This window comes from Hirundo rustica, chromosome 6 (genome assembly GCF_015227805.2).
Source record: "Hirundo rustica isolate bHirRus1 chromosome 6, bHirRus1.pri.v3, whole genome shotgun sequence".
NCBI classification, from domain to species: Eukaryota; Metazoa; Chordata; class Aves; order Passeriformes; family Hirundinidae; genus Hirundo; species Hirundo rustica.
Genome location: NC_053455.1, coordinates 31,878,835 through 31,902,723, shown reverse-complemented (window position 1 = coordinate 31,902,723; position 23,889 = coordinate 31,878,835). Strand labels below are relative to the sequence as shown.

At 42.4% G+C, this 23,889-nt stretch overlaps 1 protein-coding gene across 5 annotated transcripts in view; it reads left to right on the top strand.

Moving 5' to 3' along the window:
• TMEM229B (transmembrane protein 229B) overlaps positions 1-17,917 on the top strand; it is a 33,625-nt gene extending 15,708 nt beyond the window's left edge. For all 5 annotated transcript variants that reach the window (XM_040068444.2, XM_040068446.2, XM_040068448.2 and 2 more), the window contains one exon: positions 14,211-17,917. In XM_040068444.2, the coding sequence (XP_039924378.1) occupies positions 14,237-14,740 (504 nt within the window). In that variant the 5' untranslated portion in view covers positions 14,211-14,236 and the 3' untranslated portion in view covers positions 14,741-17,917. The remainder of the gene's footprint in view (positions 1-14,210) is intronic.
• The last annotated feature ends 5,972 nt before the right edge of the window (positions 17,918-23,889 follow it).

The following is a 23,889-nucleotide window of genomic DNA, read 5'->3' as shown; positions in this document are numbered from 1 at the left end:
TGTAGTTACTGAGTGCCCCAGTATGACCATTCCTTGAACTTTGGGCATGCATGTTGCTTCTTGTTACATAACTTGCCCAAATCCGTAGTATATTCCTAATTTTCTGTTTATCCACTGGTTCCAGCTACATTTATCATCCTTGTACATTCTTTTATCTTTTTTTGCTAGTTAGTCTTTAAGTTCTGTCTAGCAACTTCGAGGGAACTGAAAATTTTTATTCTTTATATATCAGTCTTATATATATATTCTTTACTGACTATATCAGTCTCAATGTCTTTTAGAATTGCTTTGGGAGAGCTGCTGTAGTCTAGTGGATATTTAATTTTAGTACTCCCAGGATGAAAGTTGGAGTGGATCTCTAACATTCCCTGCTTTTTGACTGCTGAGCCTTTGTGCAGCTCTGTAGAAGAGCTTCACATTTTTTTCAACATCCTCTAATGTCCAGTCTGCTCTTAGCCAGACTCTTGGAACTTTTTACTTGCTGTGGCTGAACTAGGAAAAACATGAGGGAAGGCTGCTGAATGGGGGCTGCTTCCATGCCTAAGAGATGCTCCTTATTCTTTTATATACTGGTCATTGTAAACTCAGCAGGAGAAGGAAGGAAGATCTGTCAATGTTGTGGATGCAGTGCAAAACTTTGCAACTTGTGCTGTGTTGCCAGAGTGTCTAAGCACAGATGACTCAGAAGGGCGACTTAGACATGGGAAATACCCAAGAAAACTACTATCAGCATGGACTGGCAGAAGTCACCCTCCATTTCTTTTCAGGCACAGATGTACACTGCTAGAATTTTTATCTGTGTGCCACACATGCAGCACTACCTTGGCTGAGGCACATTCATTTAAATTTCACTTTGCATATGTAATATTTAAGTTAACTTTGCATATCTTTACAGCTGTGGGAACTCTCAGAGACAGTGAAGATACAGCAAAGCGAGTTGCTTAGCTGCAATGTAATCTGACTTCCAAGTTAGTACAAGCCTATGCAAAACAAGCACACTGGAAAATATTAACACTTTGAACACCTCGGCATTGCTATGAACTCTTGTGCAGATAGTGCTGTTTGGTCTATGTGTAATGTGATGGGTTTGTTGATGCATGTATCAAGACTAGTTATATTATGGAATGATATTTAGGTTGTTTTAGCAGGAGACAAAAACTTATTCTTTCTCATTCTACCAACAGTGTATTTCTTAATATCTAGTGATTGTCGTAGAAGTCCTGGTATGCTGCAGGTTTCTGTACATATAAAAAGGAATGGATAGCTGACCAGAGTGGGTGTCTCCAGGACTGCCAATAGTGGATGCACAATTTAGGCACGAAAATGACAACTCTTAAGCATCTTACATAAACATGGACAAGAAAACATATGGTGCCTCTCTAGTTCTATTTGGTATGGGTCACCTGATGCTCTGTTTGTTGAGCAGATTTTAAAGATGGTTTAAAAAGAATTTAAGGTTTGGGGCTTTGAAGAGGGTTATTTTTGGTGTCCAGTGTGAGCAGTATTAAACCATTTTACTTAAAACTGAGGAATTCTTTTCTAGTCTTAATACAAGACAGTTCGCAACACACTGGCATCTTTGTTAAACTGGCATTTTGCCCAGAGGCATGAGGTGCCTATTGTTGCCCAGAACAAAAGCAAGATAAAAAAAAAAAAAAATCTTGTTTGATAAGACCTGGAATTACCCTATGTAACCTCAAGTATTTCACAGAGGTGAATAAATCAGTGTTGTACATGATACATGTTGTACATGATACACCTCTAAGAAGGTACTGGAAAGATAGCATCAGGAATGATCAAACTCCACTTTTGTCTTCAGAATGTGCCCATCTCTAGCTGCCTTCACAGGCTCTAGTAACTACAAATGGGAGCCTGTGGGGAAACAAAGCTTGTAAGGTACCTTTGTTAAGTGCCTGAAATTCATTCAGTAATTTGGACCTCTGTGTGCATGTGTGCATGAAATGTTTATACGAAATTCAAAATGTAGTAAAACCATGTCATGCAAATAGTTAATTTGTTAGAATGGTATCATGTGCAGTAATAGTGTAACACAGATTACTGGATGTGAACAAACAAGTCACTGTCAGAAGTGTGTTTGAGTCAGTGAGAGCTCAGTGTTTGCTCAAAGGTGGGATCAGTTCCTCACTGCTTAAACAGCAGCTGCTAAATAACAGTGCCTCCTAGAATAACAACCAGTTGTTTAGAGCGTATCTTTAAGCTTTTCTTGAGATGGTAGAATGAAAGCTGAAAACATAAGTTGGTTATTAAGGGCACCACCAATGAAGATCTGGGCAGAAAGTAGCGTGACCGTGGGAAAGCCCTGCCAGTTTGGGAACTCTGTGGCCAGTCATTAATGGGGCAAGACACACGCATGTGATTCAAGACAGCCAGCACAGCTTCACCAAGGGCAAGTCCTGCCTGACCAACCCAGCGGCTTTCAGTGATGGAGTGACTCCATTAGTGGAAGGGAGCAAGGATCATCTATCTGGACTTCTGTAAAGCCTTTGACATGCTCCCCCACAACATCCTCCTCTCTAAACTGGCGAGACATGGATTTGATGGGTAGACTGTTCAGTGGATAAGGAATTGTTTGGACTATTTCATCCAAAGGGTAGTTGTCAAATATCTCAGAGTCCCAATGGATGTCAAGGAACAAATGGTGCTCCTCAGAGGTCTGTACTGGGACCTTCTGCCCTCATAAGACTCTGCTTGGAATAAGACTCTGCACCCAACTCTGGGATTCCCAGCAGAGGAAGGACATGAATCTGTTGGAATGAGTCCAGGGGAACACCACCAAGTTGGTTATAGGGATGGAGCACCTATCCTGAGAAGACAGGCTAAGACAGCTGGGGCGTTCAGCCTGGGCAACAGAAGGTTCTGAGAGGGAAACCTTCTAGCACCTTCTAGTACCTAAAGAGGGCCACAAGAGAGCGGGAGAGGGAATTTTTACAAGGGCATGTAGTGACAGGCCAAGGAGTGATGGCCTTAAACTGAGAGTAGGTTTTAGACTGGATAATAGAAAGACATTCTTTACTGTGAGAGTGGTGAGACACTGGAAGAGGTTGCCCAGGGAAGTGTTCAAGGCCAGGTTGGATGGGGCTCTGAGCAACCTGGTCCAGAGGAAGGTGTCCCTGCTCATGGCAGGCGGGCTGGAACTGGATGATCTTTGGGGTCCCTCCCAGCCTGAACTATTCTGAGATTATCTTGTGCTTGTCTTCCCTGTCAAAATACAAAGGCACAATTACATGGTAGCTAGGTAAAACCTTAGGTTACAGTTCCATGGAAGGAAGCCAGTTGAATTATCCATCCATTGAAAAGCCTCTGCTGCCCATGTATGAGACTCTAGGATGGCAGGTTTGCCTCCATGCTGCAGAGGATGACACAGCTGTAGTTGTTTTCTTTTCTGGTTGTGCTTGCCAGGCCCCATGGGGAAACTGAGTCTTTCTAACCAGCTGCAGAGTGCAATAAACTTCCTCTGACAAGCTGACAGAAATTAGTGGAAACCGGGTACTTGGCAAAAAGGGAAACTAAGTATATGAAGTGTTAAGAACAAACTGAACCTCATGAGTGGGAAGTTGTGGTCTTACCATTTCCTCTTACATGCTCCTGTCTGGTGTAAATGGCTCTTCCAGTGTTTCAGCTGAGGGTGTCCTGTGTTTCATAGCACTTAGCTACTAGACTGCCATGAGACTTCAAAAATAAGCCTCTTCCGGAAACCAGGTGAAGCCTGTTGAACTCAATATTCCCTTTTCTAAGGAGAGGTGATAGGTTTTACTGAGTCAACTTATAATGAGAGGGAGGTGGAAGGGGGATATAAATTACAGATACTCAGGCCATCTTTGGGCTTGAAGCTGTTTGAAGTTGAGCATCATATTTCTGTCTCTGATCTGACAGAAGTAGTAAGACTAAAGTTACTGAAAACATAGTCTGGATCTGCAGCAGCTAATTCTTCCTGGCATGAACATTTATTTTTTTGTGGAGCCTGCAATGGGGAAAGATTGTGCACATCACAACCCCAGCTGGATGGAGATGCTGGGCAACCAGCTCCTCCTTCTTCAAGCTTGTGTCTCCACATGTTCCTAAGACACCTGCATGACCATTACAAATACTTTTGTAAAGGGAATTCAGGGTCATTGAAAGGTACTGTCTGAATTGTCCAAAGAAACATCAGTACTTTTGCAAAGGAAAGAGAAGCTCTGATAGTGAGAACATGAACTTTCTGCATTATGCATCAGCATGAGTTATCTGTTCTGGAAAGAGCATCTTCCAGAGGCAAGTAAAAGAATACACTGTTATCTTGTCTCTCTTCTGGGATGACCAAGGATCTTGGCCAATTAGTGCCTGTGTTTCTATTATGAGGATGTCTTGTCAGTCACTGGGAATTAAATGAATATGTATAAGGAAAGAGCTGTGTGTGTTTTGGAACATTTTCTTTTTTGAAGCATGTAAAACAGAATAAATACAAATACACAAGCAAGAAAATTGCTCTGTCTTCTACTGCAGTAGTTGTGTGTGTGGACTCAAAATCAAGTCCCCTGTTACCAGTGCTTGTGCTTTGACCTTTTGCAACTGTACCATCTTTCTGCAGCAGAGGGGAAAATGTCTTCTGTGCAGACTGACAGTTGAGTGAAGAGGTGAGTAGTATTTTTACATCCTTGCTGAGTTTAGGATTAGAGTTAGCAGTTCTTAAAGACTTTCTTTTCTAAGGCGGAAACTTAATTCCTTTTTCAGATGTTTAGAAGTAGGTGGTATTAACACAATGCAGTTACATTCCATGAGTCCTGACGCAGATCTATGCTAGCTGCTGTTCACAAGAGATGGTTTAGAATTCTTCTGAAGACTGAATGTGTAGATTGGATCTCAAAACAGGGGTAAATGTGAGTTGGGTCTCAACCATAAACTGATAGATCTGTAAAGTAGTCTGAAGCCATGGTATTGCTTTATTTTGTGATCTGGGCTTGCTGTACTATGAAAGGTAAATTCCTGGACTTCAGGCATTTAGAATATTCTGAGGCAGCCCTGTGCACATTCATGCAGACTTTTCTGTCCTAAGGAACCCGAAGTGTTACACTTAGGTTGACTATTAAATACAAATTTTGAAAATTCTTTCCAGTAATGGAGAAATAAATCTGTTGGTTTTATTGGGGGCGACTTTCAGTAGGACATGGTCATTTGGACACCCTGCAGTCACAAAAGGAAATGTGGAAGAAGGGTCTAAACATAATATTAAATGGATCTATTTTCAGAGCAGCTCTGTAAAGGCTGAAGTGAGCACACTGTGAAGCTGTGATAAATGATTGGCAGGTAGAAGGTACAATAAATCCAATAGTAGTGTTTGTAGTGTTTGTAAAAGCTCACCTCAGCACAAAAATGAACAGTCAGAAGAGGCAGTTTTAAGGAGAAACATCTCTCCCCTTCAGGGGAGACAAATCATCAAATAAAATAGGACAATATATGAAGGCGTATCTATATCTTTATATATCTATACAGCTGTAGATAGAATTAAAATTTATGTAGACATGGCAAGTTGATTTGCCCTCATTAAACCAGATATCTATGGTCCAGTCCAAACTGGAGAACAGTCCAGTGTTCTGTGATTTGGGAGAGAGGCAATAAGAAACTCAGAAACAGTAGAAGAAACAAGGTGGCATCAGGTCTAGTCTGAGGAGACACAAGATCCTTGTGACCCAGCTCCCTGGCTCATGGGCTGGAGTGCATGAAGCTGCAGCTGGGACCACGTCTCAGTTGGAAGATTAGTGCTGGGAAACACTACTGGAACAGTACCTTCATAAGTTGACTGATTGGAAAAGGAGGGAGCTGTAAGATGTGACAGCAAAAGCTCACAATGCTGGACCAATGCTGAGTGAAGAAGTTGATGGCTGAAGAGATGAGTTTCCTCGAATGGCAGGAAGAAATAAAATAGCCCAGCAAATACTGGTTCTGCATGGGGCACAAAAGTTGTGTTATTAATTTCTTTTTTTTTAAATAGAGCTCCTGAGTTTACAGTTTGTCACCTTTCAGAAGATTGAGCTTCAGTCACCTTTCCCTGTGGGAAAGCTCTCGTGCTTCCTTCTTGGGACACACAGCACATAATCAAATTAATGACTTGAAGGGGAGTAATAAACACCTAAACATTAGAGGTTTATGGTGAATCTCATGCTTCAGGTATTCAAAAGAGAAAAATGACAAGTGTGTATGAAACATGAAGATGGTATCTTTGTGATTGTAATTTGAATGATAAGCTTCCTGATACCTTTAGGAAATAACAGTGCTAAAGATGTCAGCCTTCTTTTGCAAAGATGTAAATAGGAATAGAAGTACCCAACACAGTGGTGGGTGGTATGTTTGCTGTATAGGAACTACACCCTAAAACTCAAGGTTTTGTTGACTTGTTGTTCAACACAGAGAAATTTGACAAGTCTTTGAAGACAAATTTACCTAAGTGATGTTGAATTTAAATAAATCAGAACAATAAAGTACAAAACACATCACTAATTTATTTGTGCATACAATGTATTTCCACTGCTGATTCCATACTGTGCAAACCAGTGATAGCATGATTAATACCTATGGTATGGTAATTGGTGGGCACTAGTGGAAAAACTCTGGGAGACTGCTTAGAGGAGCTGCCTTTCCCAGCTGTTGGCATAGTTGTCTACTTGAGGATCTTGCTGGACATGACAAGGTGATCAGTAGAATTCTGAGATTTATCCTCTTCTATCCTTCCTTTTCAGGATGTTTCTACCTCTGATGTCTGTGTGAAATTAAGAAGAGGAGGTAGATGAGGTAATCTCGGAGGCTTCACAGGGGTTCCTTTGGTGAAAAAGGATAATTTAGTACTCTGAGACTGCTTAAGTTTTACACCAGGGGTACTAGGAGGAAACTTGAAGAGTCACAGCTTAGTGAGCAGCAGATAGCATTTAGGAGACCTGATTCTTTGACATCTCAGAAATAGTTTAATGTTAGGAAGGAAAAAAAATTGTATATTGAGAAGGAAAAATTATTTGATGTAGAATTGCTACCAAGAGATTTCCGAAAGGGGAAAGAGACAGGAAACTCTTCATATGACAGTCTTGAGTTATGAACCTGAAGGTGCTTAAAAGTGTGCTCTCTCCTTTTTCATCTGACTTTATGCAGTACATTCTGCTTGCAGGGTTTAAACCTAACTCAGCTTAGACCAAGGTGTTACGTTTCTTTATGAACTGCAGCAGTTCTGTTCCTTCTAGGGGAAGAGTGACTGTAGTTGCTAACTGCAGGTATTTAAACTGCAGTTACCTACTATCAGTTGAATTCTGTGAATTTTTAAAGGCTTGTGCACCAGTGAAGAGTAATAAAAGGAGAGGGAAACAAATCTTTACAGTTGTGTATATGCAACAAGAATTTCCATAAAAGAAGCAGCTATTTTTATGAAATGATGCTTTGGCCTTTACCTGTAGCAAATAAGGACAGACTACTTTGCATCTGTCAGTGATACAGATTTAAGTGACTTGGATTGTGTCAGTATGTTAGCAAGCTAGGATTTTAGATACTTTAATAGCTTGATCATAGTATTTGTTTCTGCCAAGCTATATTTTCAATGTGAAAAATGTTTGAATTTTTTGTGTGTGTGTGTGTGTTTTTTTTTTTTTCCCAAATCTGGCTTTCATCCATTTTCATCCTGATTCTAGCTTATTTCTGAAGATTATTCAGAAGTGCTGGGCTAAGGATATGTATTTGTTACTGATACAGACCTTTGTGAGTGGACCAATTTTTTATTGTAGGTTGAAGCAGGATGGTTTATTTGCTTTCCATTTTGCTTTGGAAAGATGAGACATTTACTGAGAAGAAGAAAATCCAACCTTTCAAAAACCAAGTGTTTGGAGTTCCAAAAAGCTGTAAGAAACCAAATAAGATGGGTGACACATGATGTATTGCTGTAATTTTGTCTTTTCTTTATACCTGTTGGCTGTGTAGTGACAGTGGAAAGGATAAAATCTTGAAAAACTCCTGTGTTTCAGGACAAATTCTCTCCCTCCATTTGTCAGTCTGGTTTAGGTTGCTGGTAAGGCATGATGTGCATTATATTCTTTGAATGTCAGATTTTCTTCAGTCAGCTAATAAATACCATGTGTTAAGCTCAAGCTTTTGAAAACACACATGAATTTTGATTGCCACTGTACTTGAATGCACGGTTTGATATGAAGGAGCCCAGCTTGCAGGAGCTTATGAGTCAGGCAGTTGCCCATCAGGGAGCTCTAAGTGCTCAGACTTAGGCTTGAAGTCATGGTATGCAAACCTTTGTCACTTCTTGAAAACTAAGTTCTAGGAACTCAGGTCTGCTCTCGCTGCAGAGAAAGAAGTCAACTGTCCAGGTTAAGATAATGGTGAATCCAGGAACTAAATACCCAAAACTGAAGGATGGCTGATACAGATTCTCAAAGCAGATTGTGCCCCCTAGACATGCCATCTCCTAGGGGACAGACCTTCCATAATGCTGGCTCCCTCCTCCTCAGTGTTAATGGGAAGCTCTGCCTGCTCCTGTAGGAGTCTCTGCTTTGTACTGGAGCCATATCAGGGGCACTTGGGCTCTTGCTGGACATTTGCTGTTCTGAGAGCTGTAGTATCAGGAAATTTTGGGAACTCAGGGCAGCTTTTCTAAACAGGGAAAGGCAGCAGGTAAGGCACAAGAGCCTTATAGCAACAGGCTTGGGGAAGAACATGACCTTACCTGAAGAAGATGCTGTGGAGATTTGGGCTCAATACTTGTAGACGTCAAGTTTGGATTCAGTCATTTTTCATAGTGTCTTTCATGTCTGCTACTTGAATGACTCTTGGGGGTCTTAACTTCTGTCAGGTACAAAGGAAATATTCCTCTTGGTCACTTTAAGTAAAGAGCTACTGCCTTAATCTGTTCTCAAGTTGGAGTGGTCACTGTGGGCTAAGGTGTGTTCACATAACGTAACATTTCCTTCTATGTGTGCAGCAGGACATGGAAAGTCTCCACTTTCTGCACTTCTACTGCCATTCATGAGATCACCTTAGTCAGAAAGCTATTCTTTAAACAATGTCTTCATATTTTCTCTTTGCCCTCTGAGAAGCCAACCTCCCTCTACACTCCTTCCCAAGAAAACCTTTCTCCTTTCTGTCATGAAATGGTACCTTCTTGGGCAGCCCACACACAGGCATTAACACTAAGAACTACACTTCCCCATCCCTTTGTGTCAGTCTGGTAATTGGATTAATTTAATCTTCTTTTGTCGTCATCCTTTCTTACTGTATCCCAATTCTCTTTGGACCAGATTTGAGAGAGAGACAGGAATCAGAGGCTGCCAGCAGGTACAGAATGAACTGGGCAAGGGAACAAGAAAACAAGGAGTGGCAGGGAAATTATGTGCCTTCTATGGGAAAGGAGCTAGAGACAAAAATGAGGGGAAAACGCAGATAAGAAATAGACTCCTGCAGTATGTGGAAGGGAGACACTGTGCATCCTGATGGACATAGAGTCTAGATAAAGAAGCAGCACAAACAGATGACTCAGAACTGACCAAAATCCAAGGGCTCCAGATCCTTCCTGAAAGCACTGAGAGTCTCTATTTGGAGACGTCTGTGGCATGCTTTTAGCTTCATTGCAGAGCTTGATTAATTGATCTGCTGGAGCTCTTCCACACTTCAGTACAGTTGAAATCCTATTTTCTGAGCCACAGTTAATTGAGGCTCTCAGTTACCTGAAGGATGAATATCTTCTCAGAGTTATGACTTCAGCACATAAGCACCACTAAGACTTTATTGTATAAATCTTTAAACACTGATGAACTAATGTCTTGGGGCCAAATCTAGTACCTAGTGTTCTCTCCACATCTAGCGTTCTGTAAACCTTTACTTCTAATGGTGTTTGAGACCTCTGTGAAAATGTTGAAGCCAGATTTGCAGCATATTCTTTGAATATTGTCCATGGTTGCAAAGGTATGCTTGTTAGGTGTTTATTCACAGAGAAAATGCAAAATAAGATGATCTACACTTAAACAGGTATTGCCCAAAAATGCGTGTCAATTTTCACCAACACGTTCTCCTATCTACTGTAACCCTTGCTGAAGCAGAAAAGCAGATACACATCTGATATAAAAGTAGTTGATGTTAAGCTGCAACCTCTCCTCCCCCCCTGCGAGCTGATGGAGCCTGGCCAGGCCTCGGGGCCAGCTCCCTCCCCAAAACGGGGCGGGGGGGAGCAGCAGGCCCCAGTAGATGTTCAGCTGATCAGGAGGAAAAGGCTGACTTGAATAAAATCAGGATTTATATGGGTACTTCCCAAAGTCGCATTCAACATTCTCAGTGGTCAGAGCAGATGCCAGTATCCCAAACTGGCTTCCAATAGGTCCTTGTCCTTTCTAAAACAATTCCAAGGTCCTGAAAGGGCAACACTCCACATTGCTCCCTGACTAAAAACCAAACTATGCCAACCCATGACACTCAGGATTCCTAATAATTTTGTTTTAGAGGAACTATTTCTATTTTAATTACTTGAAATATAATTTGCTGATGATGGGAAGCATTTTCAAAACTTTGAGTTAGAAGCTCCCTGTTTCCCCCAAAACAGCACAGTGTGAGCAGCCTCAGTGCAAGCATGATCATCCATGAGCAGTCTCCATGCATTGTTTGCTCTCTGCTGAGAATTGCATAGCTGGCAGCTGTGTTTCTGATTTTCAGGAAGCTGCTGCCCATCCCATTGTAAGTGCCTCAGTGATGAGTGTCATTTGTTTTCCCAAGGAGACTGAATAGCTCCCATATGTTCGGAGCCTTTTGGTCAGTGTTATTGTCACTCCATTAAAAGTTCTGCATCACCAAGTTCAATTATCTACTTAAGGCTTTTCACAAATCTCTATTTCTTACCAAATCCAGTCTTGGCCTTCTGTTTGGATGCCTCTCCCACTAATGTAATGCTTTTCAGCTTGGTTCTTTTATCATGAATTGCTGCCCAACAGAACGACACTTTTCTCCTTTATGTGCCTCTTGAGACCTTGTACAGCATTGCTTACCAGATACCAAATAATTTGGTGTGGCTGGGAAATAAGATGCTTGGGAAAAGCTGCAGTTTTATTTGTTCTGTAAATGCTCAGGTGACTTGTAACCATTAAATTGGACAGTCCCCAGGTTGTGCAGTGATGTGCTGTGGTTTGTGATAGCCCCCCTAAATGTATCCTCCATTCTCTTTATGTCTTACTATGTACTTTTTGTTTTATTTTGGATGAAATGTTTTACAGGAGGAGCTGTGATTTGTGGATTTGCTTAGTGCCTAGGACAGTGGAACCAGTTACGTTTGGACTACCACACATTGGCATCTGCCCTGTCTTAGGATGCTCCTAATCAGCAGGAAGTCTGTGAGGATTCTTGCAAGCATATTGTAAGAAGGAAGTTTGCATCGAGGCTGGGCCCACTGGAATCACAACAGTAGAGAAGGCAAATATTGAGACAGTGCCAGTGCATTGATGTTTGTCTCTTTGCACTTGTGGTGAAAGCCATGTGATTCAAAAGAACTCAACAGTGGTCTTTGCAGTGGGTTAACTTGTATTGTAGATGTCCCAGACCTGATCTAGGCTCAATTTTTAGACATCTAGTGTAGTGACTAAATATTTTGCAAACAGTAAAAAAGAAACAGAAGGTAAATGGATTTTTATTAAGTTTGTGGTATAGAACCAGGAAAAAGAAATCTTCATTGCACCGAGGAAATTGTGGGGGGTAGAACAGGACGTGGCTTGTTGGATATGTTTCTATGAGTCTTTGACTTTTGTAGGGAGGTATAAGGCAATGGAAATAATTGGTGAGGGGATCCTTGGGATGAAAATGGAGGGGGAGAGGGAAGGACCCTCTGTGCATTTGATCCAACTTTGTGAATAGATTTGCAAAACTAAAAGGGTGCTCCCAGCTAACAGTTCAAATACATTTCATGTAAAGCTGTAGAGAAAAGTGCAAGGACTAAGAATCACAAGTGAAAAAGTTAGGCTTATAGAAGAGAGAGGAAAACCAAACAATCCCTTGGCAACCTAGTAAAATCTTTAAAATAATTTTCTTGTTTGGATAGTGACATAACATATTACAGAAACATCACTTCTGAGGTGGAAAGGACCCACAAGGATCAAGTCCAACTCTTAACTGAACGGCCCATACAGGGATCAAACCCACAACCTTGGCATTATTAGCATCATGCTCTAACCAACTGAGCTAATTACATTATTATTGCATTTTACTTTGTTTCAGTTATTAAAATCATCTTAACCCATGAGTTTTACTTCCCCACCCCCTGATTCTTCTTCCCATCCCACTGGAGAGCAGTGAGCAAGTAGCTGTCTGGCACTTGGTTGCTAGCTGGGTTTAACATGACGCCTTCTTACTGCTTTTCCTTACTTCTGTACCTCTGACTTTTGACTTGTTCTTGAAATTATGTCAGAATGGAGTAATGATATGAGGATTCAGAGCCCTAAGCTTATCAAGCATGTTGGCAAACTAACCAAGCAACATTACATTGATAAACTCTCCTTGGTTTGCAATGCCCTTATACATCAGCTTCTTACAGACTGTGGATATTTCTCATGTGCCTCGTGCATACTTCTCATATGCCACCTCCTCTGCTGTTTTGCAGGATTTCTTGGGACTGAATTATTAGGAGACAGGCGGCAGTCTCCAGTGATTCTTTATTCTTTCACCTACAAGCTCACTGTGTGCTGTTGTCCTTTCTCCGTAGCTTGTAATAATGGCTCAGTGTCCTGTGTGAAATGGCATCTGCCATTAGAAAATGGGTCTTTGCCTAAGCACCCAAATCTTATGAACTGTCAAGGCTTTGGTTGTTTGTGTGTCTGGTTAAGAGAAGGGTGAACGGATCATGGATACAGCTCTGTCCCTTTCTCTTTCAATATTTTCCTGTGAATATCTTCTTCATGTTTATTATTATAGTTCTGTTTTTCCTTACAGAAGTTTCTCTTATCTCTTATCAGAATGTCAGTTGCATGTTAATACTTTGTACAGAGAGGCACTATGTTTTCAGGGCAGGGCAGGAACACCCTCTTTCCAGATGGCACGGAATGACTGTATATAAAGTTAGTGTGGTCCTTTCCCTAGCACATTGTGCCATGGTACTGACAAGTGCAGAGCAATTTAAATAGTGCTTGGTAAAAAGTCCAGAGAAACTCAGCTTGGAAGAGTAAGTTTCTAAGAATGAAAGAGGTCAAATTCATCCTGTGGTATAAATCTGCAAGGCTTCAGTAAAATTATGCTTATAATCACCTCCTGTCATTGACTGTAGCATGGCAGACTTGTGTATCTCTACAGAAAGTGTAAAAGGTAATTGTGCTGATACAGCTCAGTGATAAGTAAATTGTGCCTTTTCAGAAACTATTCACCAATTTCTTCTTGTATAGACAATTAGAGTTTGTTCTCATTTCCTATTTATCATGACTAACTACCCATCTCTGGGCTCAGCTGTTCATTTTTATTCTCCTCCTTTGTGCTTTGCTGTCCTGAAGCCAAATCTGAATGGATTTCAGTGGCTCTCTTGTGCTGTTTGACTTTGTATCAGGAAGTCAGACACCATAAGAAAATTAAAGCCATACAGAGGATGAGTTCTTCAACAGGCAAAATAAAAGTTCAGCTGAATAATGAGTGCAAGGTATGGTGTCTGTAAGGGTAAATTCTCTGAATTTTCTCCTCCAGTTCCTCTTGTAGCTCCCATCAAAGCTCAGTTTTAGACTACAGTAAACATTTTGGGTATAGGGATAGAAGGCAACAGCTGGAAAGGCCCAGTTTTACACTGTTGTGTTCAACTAATCAATTCTACAGTAGAATCAGAAAAGTAAGGTGTAGTGCTGTTTCTTGAAGTGAGCAAACAACTGATGTGTCCTCCTTGTGAGATGACTATATTTTTCTGCTGACTTGCAACCAGTAAATTCTTTTGCTGCCTTGCTCCTGGCAAAGTCCTTGTAATTATCAACTCCCTCCTTATTGCCAATGTAATGCCAGCAGTGTCCCATTTCTCAGGCAGAGCAGTATATGTTGTTCAGGCCCATCCTGAGTCATGGAGCCCTGTAAGGTGCCACCTTTCCCCAGGAGTTAAAATCTGCTGTGGTGAAAATGAGAGTCACTTCTTTCTCAGATTTATCCTTTGTTACAAGTTTGTGTGTTGACATCTGGGGGAAAAGGACTTGTGACATCCTCGTTGACACCTCTCTCCTCCTTCCTTTCAGAGTGCTGCTAAGGCGAGTGCAGAAGAATGGCTGCGGCAGAACCTCTGACCGCTTTCTCACGATGGTACCTCTACGCCATCCACGGCTATTTCTGCGAAGTGATGTTCACAGCTGCCTGGGAGTTTGTGGTCAACTTCAACTGGAAGTTCCCAGGTGTTACCAGTGTGTGGGCACTCTTCATCTATGGTACCTCCATCCTCATTGTGGAGAAGATGTATCTGTATCTGAAAGACAAGTGTAACATTTTAGTGCGCTGCTTCATTTACACGCTGTGGACATACCTCTGGGAGTTCACCACTGGCCTCATCCTACGCCAGTTCAATGCCTGCCCATGGGACTATTCCCAGTTTGATTTTGACTTCATGGGCCTGATCACCCTGGAGTATGCCATCCCATGGTTTTGTGCTTCGTTCATCATGGAGCAGCTGGTGATCAGAAACACCCTGCGCTTACGATTTGATGAGACTGCCGAGCCCGGGGCCCCCACCGCACCCGTTGGCTTGGCCAATGGCCACGTGAAGACGGATTGAGCAGTGACTTAGAACCATTCTTAGCAATCTGAGAGAGCCCAGACCTCTACCATGGACAGTCAGCTCTGGCTCTGAGGTACTGCTCCTTGCTGTATAAGATTCATAAACCCCATTTTTCTAATGGGGGCGTGCATGGGATATACCAGAAAAAATGGAACCAATAGATTTTCTATGGATTTTACTTTGGGCTCCAAGGACCAATATCAGTTACTTGTTAGTTAGGTCATTTCTGATTTTAACTTATTACTGATGAAAGCAGTCCTTTTGCTTAAACTTTCAAGTGGAGAAGGAAGAAAAAAGAAATGCTACAGCGGAAATGCATCCAAAAAAACCCCACCTAATCAGTGGATGGGCATGGACACGCCAGCTGAGTTAGTGATTGGCTTACTCCATTAGGCAATATTCAGGTGCTTGCTTGCAACCAATACCTCCCGTGGGACCTGAGATGCTGCAGGAACAAGCAAAATCCATCTGCTGTTGAGAAGTACCTAAGACTGGCAGTCTGCTGGGGAGGTAGATGGTGTTCCCCTCTCCAGGTCCCATTGGCCTCTCCCCAGGTTCTTTGTTGCACCATGAAATAATCTGGTGCTGGACATCTCACTGAATTTATACAGATCTTGTACTTTTTGAAATCTCAGTCCTGATACTCCTGGTACTCACTAGAAATTTTTTGTCTTTTTTTTTTTCCTTTTTTTTTTTTTTTCTTCTTCTTCTTTTTTCCTAATAAAGGCCCTTATTGCCAAGTGAAGTTTACCATAATCTGTGCTATCTGAATCTTGGCAAAAGGCGCAAGAAATAGTGCAAGTCTTCCCATCTCCTTTGTCCCCCCAAAGCAGATCTTGCTGCAGATTCCAGCTCCCATCTCAGCCGTGCAAACTTTGTAGAGACTGTATAGCCCACAAGACTTTTCTGCCTTCCTTTCAAGGGATTCCTGTTTCTGGTGATGTCGATGACTTAGTCTGGCTGCAGCCCAGTGTATCTGAAGGTCAAAACCTTCATGTGGGTAACCCAGGATTTGGTCCTCTGGCACTGACTTCCATGTTCCTTCAGCACTGGCAGGCCTTGGTTCTGTTCTGCCTAGTGTTCTGTTCAGTGTATCAAATGGATTTGATTTTTCTTCTCAAATTCTGCTTTAAATAACCACAACCATATTGTCATGACAGTAATTGGAGGCAGCAAGAGATATACCATGCTGCCTGATACATTTAAAAACAAACAAACAACAAAACACCAGTCTCTGAAAAGCATGCACCTCTTCATGCTCTGCCTGAATGAGGCTTTGAGTTAGGGTGTGAGCGCAGCAGTAGAGAGGTGCAGTAGGAGGGGCTGCTGTGGCTTCACTGCAGATTTACCTGAACCAAGGACAGTTTGAAATTTAACTTATTGGGAGCACTTATGGAGAGCAAGGACAGTTGTGGTGCAGGGAAGGTGTCTGATAGTGGCAGCCACAAGTTTCTAATTCACTCTGTCAAGTCTTGACCTTTGAAGGTAGCAAGAAACATAGAGCTTCCAGCTGTCAGATGTCTCATTCCTGAACTGATTTATGGGAAAAAATTGCCAGAGTTGTTCCATAAGGCCAGATTAATTTTTCTTGTTCTTCCACCACAGTCAGCAGAGCTGTAATTTGGCTTGAAATGCAAATCTGTAGAAGGATTCCACTCTTATTTTGGAAATAGTTGGGCTAGTTCTGTGTATGTCCCTTGTCTCTGGCAGGGGGTGCTTAGCTATGAACTTGCTCCTTGCCCTGGTGCAGCCAGTTGTGTGAGGAAAAGCACTGCTGGCCCCTTGGGTAGAATTGTTTCTTGGTTCTGCTCTTACAGGGTGGTGTTAATCCTTTTTTGTATTGCACAGAGAGCAATTACTTTATTCCTTCCCCTTTTCACATGGCATCTATTGCTGGCAATGGACACATGAAAACAGTGGTGTCAAGGAGTTAATCAAATCTGCCCTGGTATGCAATATATCCCGAATCACTGAGAGAATTATTGGGTGGGTATTTAGAGTACCCTTTTTATAGTTAATTAAAAGAGAGCAAACACTGAACAGATAGTTCTTTTGCTGCTGTGATGCCAGTGTTATAAAATCAGAGGAACAGTATGTAGTTTATCAGCCTTGTTGGTCTCAGGAGTATAGACTCAGGCAAAATAGTCACCTGAAACTGTACATGAAGGAAAAAAGAAAGAGCTTTGTGTGTGGGATAATGTAGATGAGCTCTGCTGGAGCAGAACAAGGATTGCAAGGTGCGGATGTGAGTTGGGATCCCACCATTTTGGCCCTGGTTGTGTCACAATCATCAAATGCAGTGTGGAAAGCTGGGTCGTCCTCTCACAGCATAGCTTAAATGTCATGTTGTGCTGCCTCCTACACCACCTACACTTCATGTAAAACCCTCAGCTTTATAGAAAGATCCTTAGGATCCCTGCTTTCTCCTGCTGTTACAAAACTCTTTGGAAAGGTTTAAAGGAGTTAGCAAAGTGGTGTGGAGGACTGGCTGTCCACAGAGCTCACCTGGTATGCAGTAGCAGTCACGTCTGTTATTGTCTGTACCTAAGAAGTTCCCAGATAAATGACACTTTATTTCTGTTTTGCTGAGTGATGTAATATTTAACTGCTCAAAATATGGAAGGGTTTCCCAGCAGCATCTAGTTTCCTAGGGCATTACTGTTATTGCCTGTGTCATTGAAACAGCTGTTGTAGTCTGCTTTCCACTGGTGTCTGATGTGTACTACCCAGCTATTGCATCTTCATAGAGTGGTAATTTATACCCAGAAGTGCACTTTACTTGCAGCTTGCACACCAGAAACAGAAAAGGACCTGGCAAATTCTTAAATAATTTAATGATGTATAATACCACATACCTAATGCAGCAGGAATAGCCAGACTTCTCCTTTCTGAGCAACATGGCTGCTGTCAGAGCTTTGTCTTTTCTGCAAAATCTCCTTTTTTAATACATGTGATGCTTCTTATAACATCTTGCAGAACTGCCCAGAGCACGTTACCAGGATCTCAGTGGCAGCTCAGTGAGAGCTCGGGAGCTGGACTGAAGTTGAAGAGACATTTACATTAAGAAGAAAAAAAAACGCACAAGGCCTAACATTTGTTTGTATGTGTATCTTCCTCAGTAGATTAAAGTTGCCTGTTTTGAGTTCACCAGCAATAAAAAAACCTTGTGATTCATCTACCTTGTCTTAACTGCAGCAAAGAGAAAGTGACCCTGATCTCTACGTTTCTTCTCCGGGGGGTGGTGGGATATGGACTCCCCAAGGTTCCAGTTTCGCATCTGTTCTCTTGCTTATCTCATGTACAGTCCACCCTAAAGGATCTCAAAGTATGTGATAAATAAATAAATACAGAGTCTGGTGTCTGTCACATAAGAGGCAGTTCAAGCATTACTGTTCATACTCCAAAGATCTTGCCAGAGGAGAATGTTTGATCTACAGCAGGAGCAGATGGCATTTTGGTCTTTGGTGTTATAATTGAGAGAAATGCGTACAAACGTACTAAGTACTATTGCGCCTTTGCTCTGAGTGCATTTTGTAATTAAAGCAGAATAATCCAATCAAGATTTTGCTTCACTAGTCCTGTGACTATAAAAGGTAAAACAAGACTGGAGGGCTTTAGCTGCTTTGAGAATTAGGAAGCAGGTGACTGAAGTCCTGCATTCAGTAGCATTGCTCTGCTGCTGAGCGATTTTCTAAAAACTGCAGAGAGAGAAAGGGGATTTCTTCATTCATGGAAACTTCTGCCCTTTCTGTAAATAAAACATGAGCCACAACCAAGACATGAACTGAAACCAAATGGTTTTCTATTTTAGTTTATCCTAGGCCCTGAATACATGCAATATGCCTTGTATTCAAGAGGGAAGTTTGCAGACCTGTGCTCTTTTCCTCCACTTCTGCATGCAAAATGCATCTGATGGGGAGAATACTCTCTTCCCCTTCCTTCCTGCACATTGGCAGCTACCAAATCCCTCTGTGCTCCATCCTCTGTTGTAAAAGGAATTTTTTCTTCTTATATAGCCCCTTACCAAACCAGAAGCTGTTAGTAATGCATGTCACCTTACCCAGCTGCTTTGGCACCTGAAGACCATTTTGGGGCACAGAGCTGTGAGAACAGATGAGCATTGTCCTTGTTTAGCAAATGGCCTCCCTTTGAACCTGTCTTCTCTTACTCCTGGAGTGTCCTGAGCTAACTGCTGGGGAAGGGACATTCCCTTCCTTCCACCTTCTGTCCCAGAGAATGGAGCAAGCTCTGCAGCTGCTCAGGGGCCTTGGCACCACTCAAGGTTTTCTGCTAACACAGGTCTGTCTCCACTTGGGCACGGCAACTTTGATTTCCAGAGCTGTAAGGCTCTGAACTTCAGGCTCGTCGGAAGCAAGGCTCCACAGACCCCATAGTGAATTTGTACCATGTGGAGTAGCTTACATCTTCTAGGATGGCAGAGGTTTGCTCCATCAAGGGTTTGACCACAGGTCAAACTGCTTTGTGAGCAAGGGAGGAGGTTACAGAAGCAGGTGGTTCCCCCGGTACCTGCTCTGCTCTTGGCCCCTGGGCAACTAGCACAGACTCGGATGGAAAAGGTGCTGCCTCGGCAGAAATCCTAGGAAGGGACTGGGGATGCTCTGGTTACTTTGTGTCCAAAGGCACCACGTCTTCAAATAGGAAGTTGTGCTTCCCACTGAAATCTTCACTACTTGTGGAAATGCAAATGTTTGCTTGCCCCAAAGTGTATGATTGCTTGAATTTACTCTGAACTAGGAGCATTCAAAATCTCCAGTCCTTTTTCTCTCTAGGTGATTCCCAACTTAGAACTTTGTGGAAAAATACGTCACCTTGGGATGTGCAAGCTAATGCTCATTAAGCCAGTATAGGTCCTGAAAGCCGTATAGTGCTGTGCTCCATCCTGCTGCGTTAATCATACTGAGAAGTAGAATAGACACACCTCAGAGTGTGCTGCCATTTCGCTATACCACTTCAGGACCTGCATTAGTACCGATGTCTACTCAGGAATTCATTTTTCCTTACAAAATATACTCTTAATTCCATGCTTAAGAGGGAGCAAGACAGATCCTATATGAGCTTCATCGTGGTTTATCTTACTTGTGCTCTTACTTGTTTTAAATTTCAGCTGTTTAATTGAGACCCTGAAGACCAAATGTGGAAGGTGACTTTTTACAGCTCTGGAGCAGGTCTGTATCGTCACACAACTGCACTCTGCATTGCACGGGGTGTGCTGTGCAGCTCCAGTGCACAACCAGGATGGGCTTCCATCATACAAGGACTGTGTAGATGAGTAGAGGGGGGGATAAAAACACTGCTGATAATGGTGGCAGAGCAAGGACTAGTGGTGACACTCACAAATCTTCAGGAGTTAGACAGGTTGAGAGAATCTCTTCATATTCTCTGTATCTGGCACTGCTCATAGGTCTAAAGCAAATTGACAGGTTTTTTATTCTAAGTGATGGAGACCGTTTCTTTGACTCCTTACTCTGGAGTTTGGGCAGCTCACTCCTATTGTAGGCACTGAATTTTCTGATATAAATGGCCTTCATTAGTGTCTCAGAAAATAGCAAATTTTAAATGGTAATCCCAAATGGTTGACGTCAGTTTGTATTTGTGCTTTAGCTAAAGACCCTTAAGTATCTGGTGATGCTGTTTGTTTATACTGTTGTTTGGCATGCAGTCCTGCTTTAATGCTATAATGCAGAAGAAAGAGAAGGAAATACAAGCAATTTTCTCATTAATAAAAATACATAAATGTGCAGTTACAACAACATTTATTAAAGAGGTGAGCTATGCATATGCTTAGAGATGTCTGGCCTTTCAAAAATGGGACACTTTCCAGTGAAGAATGTTGCTTTCCAATGCAGTTAATAACCTTTGCCACGTTTCTATATTGCTATTTCAGTGTGGTTCTTTACCGTAGTATTTTGGGAATGAGAATAATAGTATTTTCACATTTCACTGAAGGATCTTTGAAGTGCTTTTCACAAACTAATGAAATAATTCTTGCTTCTGAAGTATTACTACTGAAGTGGGTCAGAATTAACCCAAAATAGCACTGATCAGGAGCTGATGAAAATATCCTGAAGTTCCCAAAAGGTCATTTCAGAAAGAAAATGGAGTTTAACACTTTACATCTTAACCAAGTTTCCAGATTTGTGGAGTGAGTTAATAACATTCCAACAAAGTTGGGAAACTGGAGAAGTGCTACCTGGTTTCCACCATGTGAAGCTGTCCCAGAAATGGCTGTGCCTATCATGGCATTGCTCTGTCTGCCCAAGTCAAAGCCAGCACATGAAGGGACTATCAGAGCCGATAGGCAGCCCCGTATAAAATAGGACTGATTTCCTCTGTCTGCTACATAATCCCATCTCCATCAGTAGAGTACTTTTGGGTAAATATTGCTAGGGGCAGCAAGCTATGTCAAAGGCTAAACTGAGGTGACCATCTGCTTTATCAGCTCATGTTGCAGTTACTGCAGAGCTTATCTGTGATGCTGTTTCTGTTGTCAGATCACTCATCTGATACCACAGCTCTTCCTACTGCTCCTCTTTCTCCTTTGCTACTTTGGGGTAATCTGTCCTTTTCCATGCTTTATCTCCACTGCAAGCCCATGCTGCAGTGACAGGTACCCAACCCCCCTACCCCAAGACTGAACCCCACCTTTGGCAATTGAACAAAAATGCTGTGTTAAATAATTGCTGATGAGCTGTACCTTCCATTGAAGCCCACAACAATTGCAGTTGTCAGTGCTTTGAAAAGCAGAAAACATTTTACACACTTGCCTTCAGGCATAAGTACAGCAGGAAGTATGCAATTACTGTTTAGTGTGTTTGCTCTACCTTCCACACAATGGTACACAGTAGGTTTTCAAGGCTAAATTCAGCAAAAAGCTTCTCTGGTCAATCTCTTTGAGTTTCAGTGAATGTAGACTAATACATAATTTCACCTCATCCTTCACATCAATGTGTATACACATAGTGAGTATGTTTAGATGCACAAACATAGCTGATGGCATACATGCTGCATTGTAACTTCTACCAGCAAAGAAAAGCCATCCCCTGTTTAGCTGCCCACTCACTCCCACTTTCTTGAGCAGATTAAATCCAGAGAATATCCAAAATAAAGCCCACATACATATGAGAAAGGTTAAGATCTAAGCTGGACGTTCTTGACCTTGCAAGCTGCATGTCTGTGTGCATTGGTATGGCCTCATTTAGATGTGTAAGGGGATGAAAGCCTCTAATTGATGAGCAGTCAGCTCAGAAAGGGAAGTTAGGTTTTTCAAACATGTTTTACACATGGCGTTTAAATCGGATTAAGGCAAACATACCATACTATCCTGCTTAATCTTTAAAAAAAGGGGAGTTATCGCTTGGGGACCTTCTGGTTCCTTTGATAGGGTTTGGCTTCCAGTGTGTATGCCCTCTGTTATTGTCAGGAGAGCAGTACCCTACTGAGTCAAACCCATCCCATCCACTCCTCTTTCTCAGCTAAGGCATCAACCAAAAGTACTCCCACCCAGGCTGCAATGTTGATCCCAGACATCCTCTTCTGCTGCTGCTCCATCTTTTGGCCACTGGATCTGTCTCCAATCTGAGTCACATTGCAAGTTGTCCAAGCCAGGCCTTGTGCTTTTGTTGTCACATTGATGTAAGCCCATGCCTAACCAGGTCTTTTAAGTGCTTAGTTATCAGAGAGAGCAAGCATTAAAAAACGTTTCTTGAAATTTTCAAGGATAAGAGTAAACATCCCAGCTCTGTTCCACCAATGAAAGAGCTTGACCAAAATGTCCTAGAGGTAACTCTGTTGTCCTTTTCCATCCAGCCCAGCTGCCACACAAAAAGGCAAATTCCTGATAATGATTTGAGCATGCCGGCAACACCGGAGTGGAGCATGGCTTGTGGCACACAGGTGTCCACCTTAGCCAAATGCTGGCATTCTCCAGCAAAACAGCTTTTTAATGTCACTGCATGGTGAACTGGCTCTTCAGCAGTGGCTGATTTGGGTTAGCATGGTAATGACAATGATACTTTGGTTGACAGGTGTGATGACAGAGCACAGCTGTCCTTTGATCTCGCAGTAAGGGCAGCATGGCCCCCAGTGGTGTGCTTATGGTGGGGCTTTGTGCTGCATGACTGCTGAAAGTAGCACAAACATCTTCAAATAACAGCACAGGCTGCAGTTGTCCTGGCCACTGACCTTTGGGCATGCACCCAGCATGAAGCTTGTGGTGTTACACTGTCCCAGCAAGGCTGTCTGTAAGCTTATGGCTGCTGGCAAAGCCAGCAGTAAGCATGGCCTTGACTGCTGCCATGTATGGTTCATTAAACATTATTTCTCTGCTTTATCTTCCATTGCCCATCCTGTCCTCCCTCTCTGCCTCACTAGCTGCCTCCTGGCAAGGTCTTATTGCCTCTAGTATTCATCTGTGTTTCCTGTTCTGGTGACTTAATCCTTGCCACTTGACATTTTTTTCTTGGCTGGGGCCTCACAGCATTGTTGTCGCCAGCTCGTTGTTGTCACCTCCTTATGGCCGCTCTCCCCCTCCTCAGGAATCTCTGTTCAGATCAGCGTCCCCAATCTGACACCCCCATCCAGTAATGCAGATTTTACTGCCATTTCCTTCCCCTGTCCCAGACCTCTGCCTCCCTCTTAGCCTTCCACCATCTCACTAGACCAGCATTATTCTTGGTTCCTCTGACATCTCTTCCTGGATGAGTTACCCACAACACGAACCACTGCAGCCAGGGTGGATTTCTGGTCCCATTTTTCTTCTCATGTACCCCACTTTTGTCCTTTCTCCCTGGAAGATACATAACAAATGGGAGAAGCAGAGATGTCTTTGTCTTCTGTTCTTCCATATTTGCCTAGCCTCTATATTTTACTACCTTTTCCCTGCCCCTTGAAGTCTCCCTCCCAGACTGGTGCTGTTATTTCACATTACTCATCCTGTACCCAAGATGGTTTCTTCAGCTGACCTGCTAGAATATACCCTTCTCTGCATGCCAGTCTGTCTCACTAGCCCTACAAACCCCAGCAAATTAAATCATCTGTGTATCTATTTCACATATTTATGAGTGAGATACTAATCCCTGCATAGTGGAAGGGTCATATGTACAAAAGGGGAAATGAGGACACCAGCA